Source organism: Equus asinus, chromosome 8, assembly GCF_041296235.1.
Source record: "Equus asinus isolate D_3611 breed Donkey chromosome 8, EquAss-T2T_v2, whole genome shotgun sequence".
Lineage (NCBI taxonomy): Eukaryota > Metazoa > Chordata > Mammalia > Perissodactyla > Equidae > Equus > Equus asinus.
In genome coordinates, this window is record NC_091797.1 from 7,713,523 (window position 1) to 7,726,971 (window position 13,449).

At 38.6% G+C, this 13,449-nt stretch overlaps 1 protein-coding gene across 2 annotated transcripts in view; it reads left to right on the plus strand.

Annotated features, from left to right (window-relative positions):
- The window catches only part of LGSN (lengsin, lens protein with glutamine synthetase domain), an 81,933-nt gene that overhangs the window by 774 nt on the left and 67,710 nt on the right, over positions 1 to 13,449 (plus strand). Inside the window, exon 2 of one of the 2 annotated variants that reach the window (XM_044776934.2) lies at positions 1,132 to 1,470. In XM_044776934.2, the coding sequence (XP_044632869.1) occupies positions 1,372 to 1,470 (99 nt within the window). In that variant the 5' untranslated portion in view covers positions 1,132 to 1,371. Of the gene's footprint in view, positions 1 to 1,131; positions 1,471 to 11,580; positions 11,716 to 13,449 lie in introns of those variants that run through there. The other variant, XM_070514630.1, reaches the window with a different exon arrangement.

Sequence of the window (13,449 nt, forward strand, 5' to 3'; positions counted from 1 at the left end):
TGGCCACAGGGCTGGCCCTGGAACCTATGTTTTTAAAGGGAAACTGCTACGAGTCCTCCATTCTCTCTGCTGGTGGAGGTCAGCATCTGAGAATCTGACACGTTGTGGAAGACGCGGCTGTTTCTCTTCTGCGTGGCCCCACCCAACACTCAGGCTTAGGTTTGCTGCCTTGAACCCACAGCCTGGCACACTGGCTAGGGCGTAGCTCTAGAGGCCTGATTTTGGAGTCAGAAAACCTGACTTTGCTTTTTATTCCACAGCTTACTAATTGTGTGACCTAAGGCAAGGTGGTTATTCTCTCTGAACTTCTGATTATTCATCTATGAAATGGGGAAAGAAATGCCTGTCTTGCCTTACTCACAGGGCCATTTGTGAGGATCAAATGGTATAATAGGTGTGAAGGCACCTTGTAGACCGCAAAGCTTTCTATAAAAGTAAGGGACTATTATTTACTCAGTAGCAGACACGTCCTTTGCCAGGCACTGAGTTAGTTGAGGGCAATAAAAAAATCAAAAAGACATGATCACTCAGGTTGCTTTTTAAACTATCCCTAACAGTAAATCATAGAGAGCAGACCATGTTAGGCACCTATCAAATCCCCGTATCTCTGCTTTTTCTTTGTTAACCTAATTATACATTTGCCCAGGGTGGCATGTGCCCCACCCCAGGCAATGGATTATGATTGATCTGAGTCTCTATGGCTCACCTGCTCCCTGCTTTTCCAGCTTCCTTTGAGTTAAAGTTCTATGAGTATCAGTTGGAGCTCTGGCTTGGAACAGAATTTTACTTAGATGGTCAACCAAAAATATTTTAATGATGAATCCGTTTATAGAGATGTGGGTAGGGTTAAATGTATCAATAAGGCACCCAGAAACCAGCCACAGTGAGGGGCTCTTAACACCCCAACGCCTGAAAGGGCAAGAGATGGAGTGTTGGTACCAGAGCCCAGAGCGGGAGCCATGGAGGAGGGTGCCAGAAGGAGCTGTAGTTGTGGGAGGGCATGGCCAGTGCTGGAGCTGCAAGTGATGAAAGGAGATGAGGGGGAGGAAGAGGGAAGGAATTCCCCAACCTCTTTCAACTCTCACAGCCTCCAATCTTTGCTCATGTCTCTCATCTGCCCAACCTCATCAGGAACCAGAAGGCAAAGGAGCTCATCGTGTGACTTCATTCTGTTCAATAAGATGTAAGGGGAAGTCTGTTGGAGTCATTTCTGGGAAAACTCGGCTTTCCTGATAAAAGGCCTCAGGCATGGATGGCAGTTCCCTTTATTCCTCCTTTCCTTCCTTCCTCGAATGAAGAGATGAAGACCAAAGGGCAGCAATCATCTTTCAGTCATGAGGCAACAGATGTGAATAGGACAACGTGCCCAGGATGGGAGCAAGACGACAGGAGGAGCCTGCCTGGTCTCTGGTGGCATTGTCAAAGAGTCGAGTCAACTTCTGCAATCACTCTCTTCAGACTTCTTGTTTCGTAAGTGATTTTTGAGTCTCTTTACTTTCATCTGGTCCAAGTTGTACTGATATAGCGTATTCCATTCATAGATCTTATTTACAGTTGGTCCAAGGGGATGCAATAAAATCTGTCTTATTAAAAAACAGCCCAAAGTAGTGAGGGTAAAGGATTCTCATGATCGAGGAAGTGAAAACATGGCATCTGGGTTTATGTAGTCCCCAGATTCACAAAGCCAAATTTGCATCCAACAGCATATGTTTAATACTTTAGTTACACCTTCCCCACCAGTAATACCTGCTTGATAATTGCCTTTGATGAGACTGCAGACGCCGTGCTGTGGGGACCACGCCTGTCTTGCTGACCATTTGTTCCTGGGGCCTCATATAGTGCCTAACAAAGAGTATGCTCCCAGGGACTAGATGCTGACTTAGATCGAAAGTGTCCAGAACTAAGTCAAAAAGAGACTTTTCTCTGCTTTTCTTGACCTTTGCTGAGGTCAAGAATTTGCTATACTTTTCTTAGATGAAAAATTTTCTCAGTCACAGCTTCTCAGACAGGCTTTCAACTTGTAAGAGCTGAAACATCCGAGACTGATTTCTCTGCCATCATGAATATTTGGGGACATTCCCTTGCATGTGAGTGAGTGAACAGGCGCAGAAATTTGCAGATAGTTCTGGGTCACAAGACTGAGTGTCTAGAAGTTGTAGTGCAGGCTGTGCTAGAATGTGCTGTTTATTTAAAAAAATCTATTCATTTGTTTGTCCAGCCCTGTAGACAAACACCTCACATCCAAGCCGCAAAACTAAAGGCAGATTTACTTAAGGAGGAGGATGCAAACTGGAACACAGGCAGCATTTTATTGGTGAAGAAGGTGGGTGGGGGACCTGCTTCATTGTGAACGCTTTTTATTTTTGTACTGAGGTGTTATTAATAGGGATGTTTGGTTACCAAAAAAATAAACACTAGAGCAACCGGAATGTTGGTCTAAGCGTGGGGAAGAAAATCACATAAACAGCTATCTTATGTTTTTTAATGGCTTACTTTTGTTATGAAAACAACATAATCTAAATACTATAATTTATGTTCTGTCATATGGATTCAATTACATATTGAATGAAAAATGATTACGCTAGTATTTATTGTGCTTTCTTGTTGAATGCTGAGATACCAAGATAATTAGGTACATGTTAATAGCTTTTTAAATCAATAACTTGAACAAAACAAGTCTCTAGTGTAGGCTGCAATTTATTTGAACTGATTGGTGTAGATTTTATCTATTCATTCTATTTCAGATTGATTTTAGATGGGAGCAGAGTTTTGAGGGAGCGAGAGCATTTTTAACATTTAGGTAATTTGATTATGATAACAGTTCTCTATGATGTGGTCACGAGAAGACTGTGTCCCTTTTCATAATCTTGTTTTTAACCAAGCTATCCACAAAAAGAAAAACACATCTATAATGATTTAGTAACTACAAAAACTCTGAACTGCTAGGAAAAGGATTAGAGAGTGTAAAATTGAAGAGGACTGATTTGACTAGCAAACTACTCTGAACTGTTTCCATGCACTGTGTGTTTGTTTTCCAAACATTCCAAATTAGCACACTAAAAAATTGAGAACCTGTGTTGAGACAGTTTCAATTGTGAAAGCAGATCAGGAATAGCCTATTTTCTCCCTATAATCTGCCTCTGCTTATATTTTCACTCTCTCACACTTGGGTGAGGAAAAATACAAGTTTGGAGCAGAACAATGGCCGTGATGTTATTATCTTGGAAAAGAGAAAAGGAAAAGAAGTCACTGTGGGAAAAAAGAAAGGACTGTAAATTCCTGAATGTTCCTCTTCTGGTGACTATTTCTTAGCTTTGAATCCTCATCTGAATATAAAAGGACAGTGTCCAAAACTGTGAAAGATGGCAAAACAAGGCATGTGGTTGCATGAGCTGTTTTATGCTGCCGTTATTCAGAAAGTCAAAGTAATGGTTTGTTCTTGACTTATACTAACGAACGAGAATTTAAAATCAATGCCTTTGGCAGCCTGCGGTTACCTGGGATGCACTCCCAGCGCATGCGTGAAAGGCAAGCACCTTGCCTGTGTGTGTGTGAAGGAGGTGGAGGGGCGGGAGACGGCTGTGGATTGCGTAGTTCTAATATCAATTTTACAACATCTCTTTATGACTGTAATTGCTTTTATGGGGTTTAGCAACTCCCAGTTGGATCGGCTTAAATGTAATTTGTATTAGAATTGCAGAATTTGGAAGAGAGAACCAAATCTCTGTGGATCATAAAAATTGGATGCTAGCTAGTTAATATGTTTTATGAGATGCAATGTAAAATAACCACTCTTTGTATTTCGAGAAAAAGTGTGGTATCATAGTCAATGACCTGAAGGCACTGCCACCTTCTTTCCGGGTATTTCCTTGTCGTGTCAACTTGCTGAGAATTGTCGTCTTTTCCTTTGCATTAAAAAATAAATAATTAAAATCTTTTAAAATTAAATTTTCAATTTGCGGTAATTGTAGATTCACATAAAGTTGTAAGGAATAATACAAAGAGATCTTGCGTGCTCTTTACCAGTCTCCCCTAAGAAGGAAAACTATAGTTGCAAAATAGATATCCACGTCTCTTCTCCTCCTGCTTCCTTTTCAACCTCTAACTACTCATCTGCTTTCTATCTCTACAATTTTCTCATTTCAAGAATGGAATCAGTATTAACCTTTTGGGATTGGCTTTTTTAATAACTAAGTGTTATTATCTGGAGATTCGTCCAAGGCGTGGCGGTATCGAAGGTCCACATGTTTTTACTACAGATCAGTATTCTATGATATGGTTATTCCATAGTTTGTTTGATCATTCACCCAGTGACGAATATCTACGTTGTTTCCCATTTTGGGCTTTTATGAGTAAAGCTGCTATAAACATTTATATATAGGTTTTTGTGCGACCCTAAATTTTCATTTCTCTGAGACAAATGCCTAGGACTGCAATTACTGGATTGTGTATTAATTACATGTTTAGCTTTTTAAGAAACTGCCAATATGCTTCCCAGGGTGGCCGCACCATTTTACGTTCCCATCAGCAATCTGTGACTGATTCAGTTTCTCCATATATTTGTTAACAAGTGAAACTTAGTGTCATTGTATTTTATTGTAGCCATTCTGCTAGGTGTGTAGTGATACCTCATTGTGGTTTTAATTTGCAATTCCCCAGTTGTTAATTCTCTTGAACATCTTTTCATGTGCTTAAGCCATCAGTAAAATGTCTTTTCACATCTTTTGCCCGTTTTCTAATTGAATTGTTTGTTTTTTTACTAGTGAGTTTTGAGAGTTATTTTTATGTTCTAGATATTAGTCTTTTGTTGGATACATGCTCTGCAAATATTGGTTTATAGTTTCTTTTTCTGCCTTGCATCTGGTTTTGGTATCAGAGTAATACTAGCTTTATAAAATGAATTGGGAAGTGTTCCTCGCATTTCTGCTTTCCAGAAGAGATTGGGTAGAATTAGTGTTAATTCTCCTTTAAACATGTGATAGAATGTTCCCATGAAGCCATGTGGCCCAGAGATTACTTTTTTGAGAGTTTTAAAATTATAAATTCACTTTCCTTAATAGTTACAGCATGAAATAATCCATTTCTTATTGGGTCAGTTACGACAGTTTGTGGCGTTTTTTTTGTTTTTTTAAGGAATTGGTCCATTTCATCTAAGTTTTCAAATGTATACATGTAGAGTTGTTTGTTGTATTGTCCTTTTGAGTCTACTGTGTCTATAGTGATAGCCCCTATTTCATTCCTGATATCGATAATTTGTGTCTTTATTTTTTTCTCAGTCTTACTAGAGGTTTGTCAATTTTATTTAGTTTTTCAAAGAACTGGGTTTTTGTTTCATTGATTATTTCTAACGTTTTTCTCCTTTCAATTTCATTAATGTCTGCTTGTATTTTTGTTATTTACTTCCTTGTGCTTTCTTTGGGTTTATTTTGCTCGTCTTTTTCTAGGTTCTTGAGGAGGGAACTTAGATAACTGATTTGAGACTTTTTCTCTTTTCTGATTTATGCGTTTTGTGCTATATATTTCTTGCTCAGCACTGCTTTAACTGTGTACCACAAAGTTTTGATATGTTGTGTATTCATTTTCGTTCTGCTCAAAGTATTTTTTAAATTACCTTTGAGTCTTCTTTTTGACCCATGGATTACTTAGAAGTACGTTGGTCAATTTCCAAGTGTATGGAGATTTCCTATTGTCTTTTTGTCATTGATTTTTAGTTTGGTTCTGTTGTGGCTGGAGAACACACTATATAATTTCTATTCTTTTAAATTTGTATAAGTTTGTTTTATGGCTCAGGATATGGTCTATCTTGGTATATGTTCCATGGGTGCTTGAAAAGAATGTGTATTCTTCTGTTATTGGGTAGAGTGTTCTATAAATGTCAATTAGATCCTATCGATGGAGTTGTTGAGTTCTTTAATATCCTTGCTGGTTTTCTGTCTAGTTGTTTTTCCTTCATGTATTTTGCAGCTCTGTTGTTTGAGGTACTCACATTTAGGATTATTATTTCTTTTGGGTGGATTATCCTTTTGTTGTTATATAAAGTTTCTTTCTTTGTCTGATTGTTTGCTTTTCTCTGAAGTCCATGTTAACTGATACCAGTTTAGCCACTCTTGTTTTCTTTTGATTAATGCTTGCATGATACATCTCTTTTCCACCGATTTAATCTCAAACTGTCTATTTGAAATGAATTTCTTGTAGATAGCATACAGTTGAGTCATGTTTTCTTAATCCATTCTGCCAATCTCTGTCTTTTAATTGGTGTATTTAGACCAATTACATTAATACAATTGTTGACATATCAGGGCTTAAGTCTGCCATTTTATTTTTTGTTTTCTTTTTGTATTCTCTGTTTTTTCTCTATTTTATTTTCCCTGCTTTCTTGGAGCTTACCTGAAGAATTTTTAGAATTCTATTTTGATTTACCTATAGTATTTTTGGGTGTAACTCTTTTATTGACCTGTGAGTGGTTGCTTTAAGCATTATCCTGCATATATAACTTATCACAGCCCACTGATGTTGTCCTTTTGCCAGTTTGAGTAAAGTATAGAAACCTTACTCTCCTTTATGTTCCTTTACTCTCCTCATTGAGAACCACATCAGGCAGTGTTATAATTTTTGCTTCAACTTTCAAACATAATTTAGAAAACTCAAGAGGAGAAGGAAAATCTATTGTATTGACCTATAGGTTTTCTTTCTTCCTTCCTGATATAACAAGAATCTTTCTTAATTGTTTCCTTTCTCTTTATAGAATTTCCTTCCGTCATTCTTTTAGGGTAGGTCTACTGGCAGCAAGTTCTCTGTTTTCCTTCATCTGAGAAAATCTTGGTTTCCTCTCAATCTTAAAGGGTATTTTCACTGGATATAGAATTTTCTATTGACAGTTCTTTTTTCCCAGCACTTGATAAATATTGTACTACTTTCTTCTGACTCTAGGGTTTTTATAAGAAATCTATTGTCATTGGAACTGTTTGCCCCATATGTAAGGTGGCATTTCTCTTTCATTTTGTAAATAGACTTTATTTTTTAGAGCAGGTTTAGGTTCACAGCAAAATTGAGCAAAAAGTACAGAGATCCCATATACTCCCTGTTCCCATATACCCCATATATACAGACTCAGCTTCCCCCACTATCAATATCCCACATCAGAGTAGTACATTTGCTACATCTCATCATTTTTTTAAAAAAAATTTCTTCTTGGTCTTTAATTTTCAGAAGTTTGACTATGATGTGTCTTGGTGTGGATTTCTTTGGTTTATACTATTTGGAACTCCCTCAGCTTCTTGAATCTGTAGGTTTATGTCTTTGGCCAAATTTGGGAAATTTTCAGCTCTTTTTTTCTTTAGTACTTTTTCAGTCACATCATCATTCTCATCTCCCTCTGGGACTCTGATAACAAGAAAGTTTGAAATTTTGTAGTCTCAAAATCTGAGGATCTGTGCACTTTTGTTTCACTCTACCTTCTCTCTGTTGTTCAGAGTGAATAATTTCTACTGTTTTATGTTCCAGTTCACTGATTATGTTCCCTCCATTCTGCTCTTGAGTCCACCCACTGAACTTTTTATTTGTTATTATATTTTTCAGTTCTAAAATTTTCATTTGATTCTTCTCTATAACGTGTATTTCTTTGCTGAGTCTTTTGACTTCTTTGCTGAGATTTTCCTTTTTAAAAATTTGTTTCAAGTGTGTTCATAATTGCCCATTGAAACATTTTTATGAAGACTGCTTTGAAATCTTTGTCAGGTAATTCTATCATTTCTGACATATTTTTATCCTATAGTTTGAGAGCTTCCTGATTCTTGGTATGATGAGTGATTTTCGATGAAAACTTGGACATTTTGAGTGTTATGTTATGAGACTCTGGATTTTATTTGAACTTTCTGTTTTAGCTGACTTTCTCTGATACCACACCAGCAGAGGAAGGGGACACCACCTTGCTAGTGCCAGGTGGTGTAGGAGTTCTGGCTCCAAACTAGGCCTCCAGTGATACCTCCCCCAGTGGAAGGGGTACTAGCCAAGCTGGAGGGAGCTGAGCTGCCAGTTGTTGGAGTAGCCCATTAAAGCAATGAGGCAAAATGAAAGTAACAGTCAAGATTTTAATCACTTACTCTGATAGTATAAGCTAGAGGCTAAACTGGAGAAAGTGCTGGCTCCCCTCTTTCCTGTTCTACCCCATGGAATGGGGTGCCAGTTGAGGGTTGGGTGGATCAACACAGATGTAGGAGTCTGGGTATCATCTTATTGTTGAGGGAGTCCTGAACAAAGGCTACTGCCATTTTATGGACCCAGGGGTCAGGGGTTTGGGAGGGGAGGAGAGGGAAGTGCTTTTCTAGGAGTGGAAAAATACTGAGTCCTGAGCCAGAGTGGAGAAATGTGTTTTCAAGTGTTTCCAGTAAAGACAAACTTGAAAATGGAGGTGCCTGGGCTAAGGATGCATATGTGCAAAGGAGCAAGACCAGGCACTGGGCCTGAGCCCTTGGCTTAACTCCCCTCAGAGTTTGCAGTGCATTGGCTGTGCCCCAAGTCTGGTGAGAGGAGGGCAGCTTTCCCTGCTGAGCCCTGCCAGGTAAAGCATCTGTGATTGCTTAGGGTTGGGCCTGAACAATCACACATAGTATTTTGTCCTGGAGCCAGAATCTTCAGTGCCTTATTACTGATTCTCATGTCATCTCAACTGACACCATGGGATGGGAAGTGGCCTCATTACCTCTGGGCGGTGGTGAAAGTTCTGACTCTTCACTGGGCCTCTCTTGGCACCACCTAAGTGGGGAAAAGGAAGGGAGCACCATTACTGCTGGGTGGAAGTTCAGACCCCCCTTGTGTGCTTGCTCATACTGTGAGGGCGGAAGTCTATCTTCCTTTGCTGGACGGGTGGGGTAGGGCAGTGTTCACTGTGCGGTTTGGTTGGAGTAGGACAGCTCTTGTCTATAAGCTTTCTTCTTGCCCCTCTCCTGGTTCTTTGGCTGGAAAGAGTAGGCTTTTGTTGGGGTTTTGTAGTCCGTTCTGTTTGGTGTTTCCTAGTTGCTGGCTTCTTCACTCCTACCTCTGGAATGGATGAGGCAAAAAGAGACCTCAGGGATCTCATCAATGTGTTATTCCTTAAGTCCCGAGGTTCCTAGCCAGTCCGCTTTCTTCTCTCCACCTTCCGGAGCTTTCTTATGTTTGTTTTATGTATAATGTTTAGGGTGTTTCTTTGTCATTAGTGGGAAGACTAGGGAAAGTAATTTACTCCCTCATCCCAGAAGTGAAAGTTACTTTCCTTACACTTTTAAAATTTAGATACAAACAATCAAATTAATAAAATATTAAAAATTAAGTGGAAGGACTATGGGAAAGACGACTACCCTTTGCCTCCCTCCTGCACGTCTCCAGTATTGTCCCTCAGAGATAAGCACTTCAGTTATTTGTTTCTAATTCTTTTTGGGTTCACCTCCACAGAGTTAAACAATGTGCTTTTTAATTTATTGTCTCTAAACATCATCCTGCCATATAAAATCACTTAACTTGCTCGCACTGTCCTTCTCTCTTCTCTTAATTTGGTTGTCATATGTCATTAATCCTAGCTCTTCGACAGGTCACCTACACAGCTTCAAATTATGCTCTCACCTCTGTTACTGGATCTCCCATGGACAGGATTTCTTGTCTTCCCGTTTGTAAGAAGAAATATTAGCCCTCCCTTCCTTTCCTCCACCATTTTTCTCCGCTCTCCATCTGACAACCTCTGACAGCCACACATTTACTTCATCCTCTTCTCTGCCCCACTTTACCCACAGTTTTATTTTAAAGCAATCTCAGCGTCCTCAACTTACGTAACACCACTTTAAACGTGTTAAGTTGTATGTGAGTCAAGGTCCAGTTAGGAGACAGAAATCGCACCTGCCATGTGAACAGAGAGAATCTGAAGAATTGTTAACTAATATAAATTTGTTAACCAGGTAAATGAAAGGGTAAAAAAATGAATTCTAGTCATTAAGGAGGTGGCAATTATAGGAAGCAGCTACCGCTCTTAGGATTGGGAGAGCAAAGAGAAGCTATTGGAATTATTAAAACTTAGAAACTGAGGGGAGAGGTCCCGGAAGGCTGAGACGCAGACTTCAGTGCGGGGCGCGGCCCCGGCAGTGCTGATGCTCTGTGCTGGAGGGTGCGGGGTGCTGAGATTTGGTTCTGCGAATGTTGGAAAAACCGCAAAGCAGAGTCAGCTGCAGCCGTGGGAAGGAGCTGCTGCTGCCAAGGCAAAGAAGCATCAATGGGGTGATGCTTCTAGGAAAGGGGAACAGACAGGAAGAAGTGAATCTCTTCTACGTCCTCTGACCTTGTCGTCTCCCTCCAGTGCCTCCAAGAGTCAGCTGAAAAAGCAAAATGTGGCCTGCAGAGTCCCAGCTCCAGCATCATAAAGCAGAGCATAGAGGGTGATTTCGAGCCGAGAGACACTAACTTCAGAACCGGCACTAGCTGTCACTTGGTGATTATTTTTATGTAGTTTGATGTATGTTTTTGATAAGGACTGTGCATTTTATTTCTTTTCCATGAGTTCAGCTTTCCCTTAAAGTATATTTTGGTTTCATAGATCATGGGTACAAAGTACTGAAATCACCCTATTTATGAGCAGACTCAGTTCTCTTTCAATCATATTCGGCTAATAGAAGAATTTTAAATTTCATTTAAGTGGCAGCCCAAAGGGGGTAAGGAGAGGTATAAAGCAGGATTGAGTTATCTGAGAGAGGACAGGATATAGTGAATCAGAGATAGAGATTCAGTACTTCTCAGTTTGTCCCTCAATATCATTTTATAAGTTTCCTCGGGCCACTGACTGCTTGCCTGCCCTCTAGGGAATGCTGAATTCTTTTAATACAAACATGTATTCCAGTGTGGGCAGAAGATTCTCTTAGGAGCCCTTGAGACAGTGGCAATGAATCATGTTGCCTCTCGGTAATTTTTCAGAGATGAGGCAAGGAAGCCAACCTTTGCTAAACTCTGCTTTTTTTTTTTTTTAATTGCAACATATTGGGAAATGGACGGGGAAGATGAAATGTGAAATAGAGGTGAAAGGATCTAGGTTTATAAGCTTTCTTCTTCCCTCAATGATTAGGAAAATAGGAAATGAGAACAATTTGTTTTATTTTGGATGTTTCATTTTATGTTAGATCAAATAAATGGCCTTCCTCCCAATGTATGTATTCTCCATGTATTCGATGAAATTAGATAGAAGAATAATAAATGCTCAGGTGAAACCTAAAGAGAGAGTTCACACAACGCTGCCTAACCAACATCCACGGTAGTATAGGATGAAAATATGGAAAGTGAAATCCATCGAGAGTTTAGAATTTCATGAAGTAACAGAGCATGATGTATTAGGAAAGCCCTTTTGACTTCCGGGTGCAGGGAGGCACTCTAGCTATCTTGAGAAGTGGGAAGGTATTTTGAAGGTATGTGTGATGACAAAAAGGTCAAGGATCTCATAGGATTGCTTGAAAGAATATCAAACAACATTTTTCAGGCATTTCGTGTGCATAAAACTGAGGTAGTATTGTTATCCTCATTTCCTGAGGCTTGAGATGTTGTAACTCAACCACAGTGCAGAAGCAGTGCACGCTGGAGGTGGGGCAGGGTTTGTCATTCCAATGCCCGCTCTTCTCGATGGCCCGCCTGGTAGTAAGTACAACCACCAAGACTAATGACAGCCGCCAAGACCAGTGAATCCTCTTGCCTCTAATATTCAAGGTAATCATAATCATTTAGCTAAATATAAATGAATTCTATGTGCACACATGAAAACTACTACCTATTTTCATAAGAATTACTAACTTTAGAGGGTAATCAAAATTCTATTCTTCTGTTTGAACTTATTATCTTATCCTTAAAGCTAAATCGTTACAGGTTATTAAATATGACATTAATGTAGAAATAATTTCATGACATTTTACTTTTATTTGGAGTAGCTCATATTATTTATATAAAGGAGGATAATCATTTAACAACTCTTATGCAATACATCCTGTAGATGGAAAATGACATTTTCATTTTGATTGGGATGATTTGAGATTCATGCTGAGAAGGTTGCCTAAGGTGACAGAACTACTCAGAGCTAGAAATATAGCACAGGAATCTCTATTTCTAGTCCAATGATCCACTTAGTTCAAATAGGGCTCACGCTATTCACAAAGCAATGTCATTCGCCACAAATAAATCTAGTTAAGTAAGAAAGGAGTAAAAATTAGATGTTAGGAGAAACAATCATTTATGTAATAATTGTTAACTAATGCTTTGTTTTGGGAACTAATTTTATATCCTCTATTTCTTAAAAGAAAGGTTTTATACATTTAGGAAAATGTATAACTATTCTTTATTATCAGTTGCCCTTGTTGAGATATAGAAATTGCATTAGAGTTCACTTTTTAAAGGCCCAAAGATGTTTTATAGGATTAGATGCCAAAGAATTAAAGATTGTTATTAATTATAACAAAATAATATAGTTATGTAATATTAATTATATCATGCTAATGCGTAACCTTTGTGATATATGATGTTTCTTTATATTTTATTAATGTGCATGTGCAACACTAGTATTTTAATTCAGCAACTGTCTTTACGTTTTCAGAATTTTTATAATGGTTTATGGGGATTATAATGCCCTGCAAATTTTTCTATTCTTACTCCATTGACTGAAGCTGGAAAATGAATTTCTAATCAATTCTTCTTCCTCCTAACTAACCCTCATTTTAAGGCTCTTAAAAAAAATCCTGAAAAATCACTATTTTTAGTTTTTCTCTTTGCCTTTGCTATTAAGTTACAATAAAAATTCAGTTTATTCTTACCTATTTTCTTTGCTTCCCTTTTATTTTAGAGTTTTTAATTGCCAGATATAAATTGAGTGCTTGCACGTTTAATAGTGCCTGATAAGTACTTTAGCACAGTATTGAGAGCCTCATAGAGCTTCAATAAAAAGTCATTTTATTGTTATTAGAAAAGAAATATTAGAAATATTATTTTATTATTACTATTAAAAGTCATTTTACTTATTATTATCATTAGTAGCATGAGCAATGCAGTAGAATTATAGATCAAAGCCTCTGCCCTCAGGAGTAGATCTTGAAATGCAGTAATGGAGAGATGTGGCATTTAGGAAGGAGAGAGTACACAAGCCAAGGCTGGGGCCTGGTGTATCTTATTTCTGATGCCTTTGCTGCTTTGCCCTCACCTGCTGTCCCCTTACTTGATATCTAACTTGAAACTGAAAACTGAAAATAACTGGGAGAAAGCCTGTGTAAATATTAGCTCACACCATTATGACTGGTGCTTGGGAACATAGACTTTGACCAAGAAAACTTTGGAGATCTTGGGACACTCAATATTATTTCTTGGAGAGCTGGCCACGTTTCTAGTCAATTTCAGGAAGAGGTCCCTGGAGTCATTCTAGTGTCCTGAGGCCATTCAGAGATGGACTATTGTTGTATG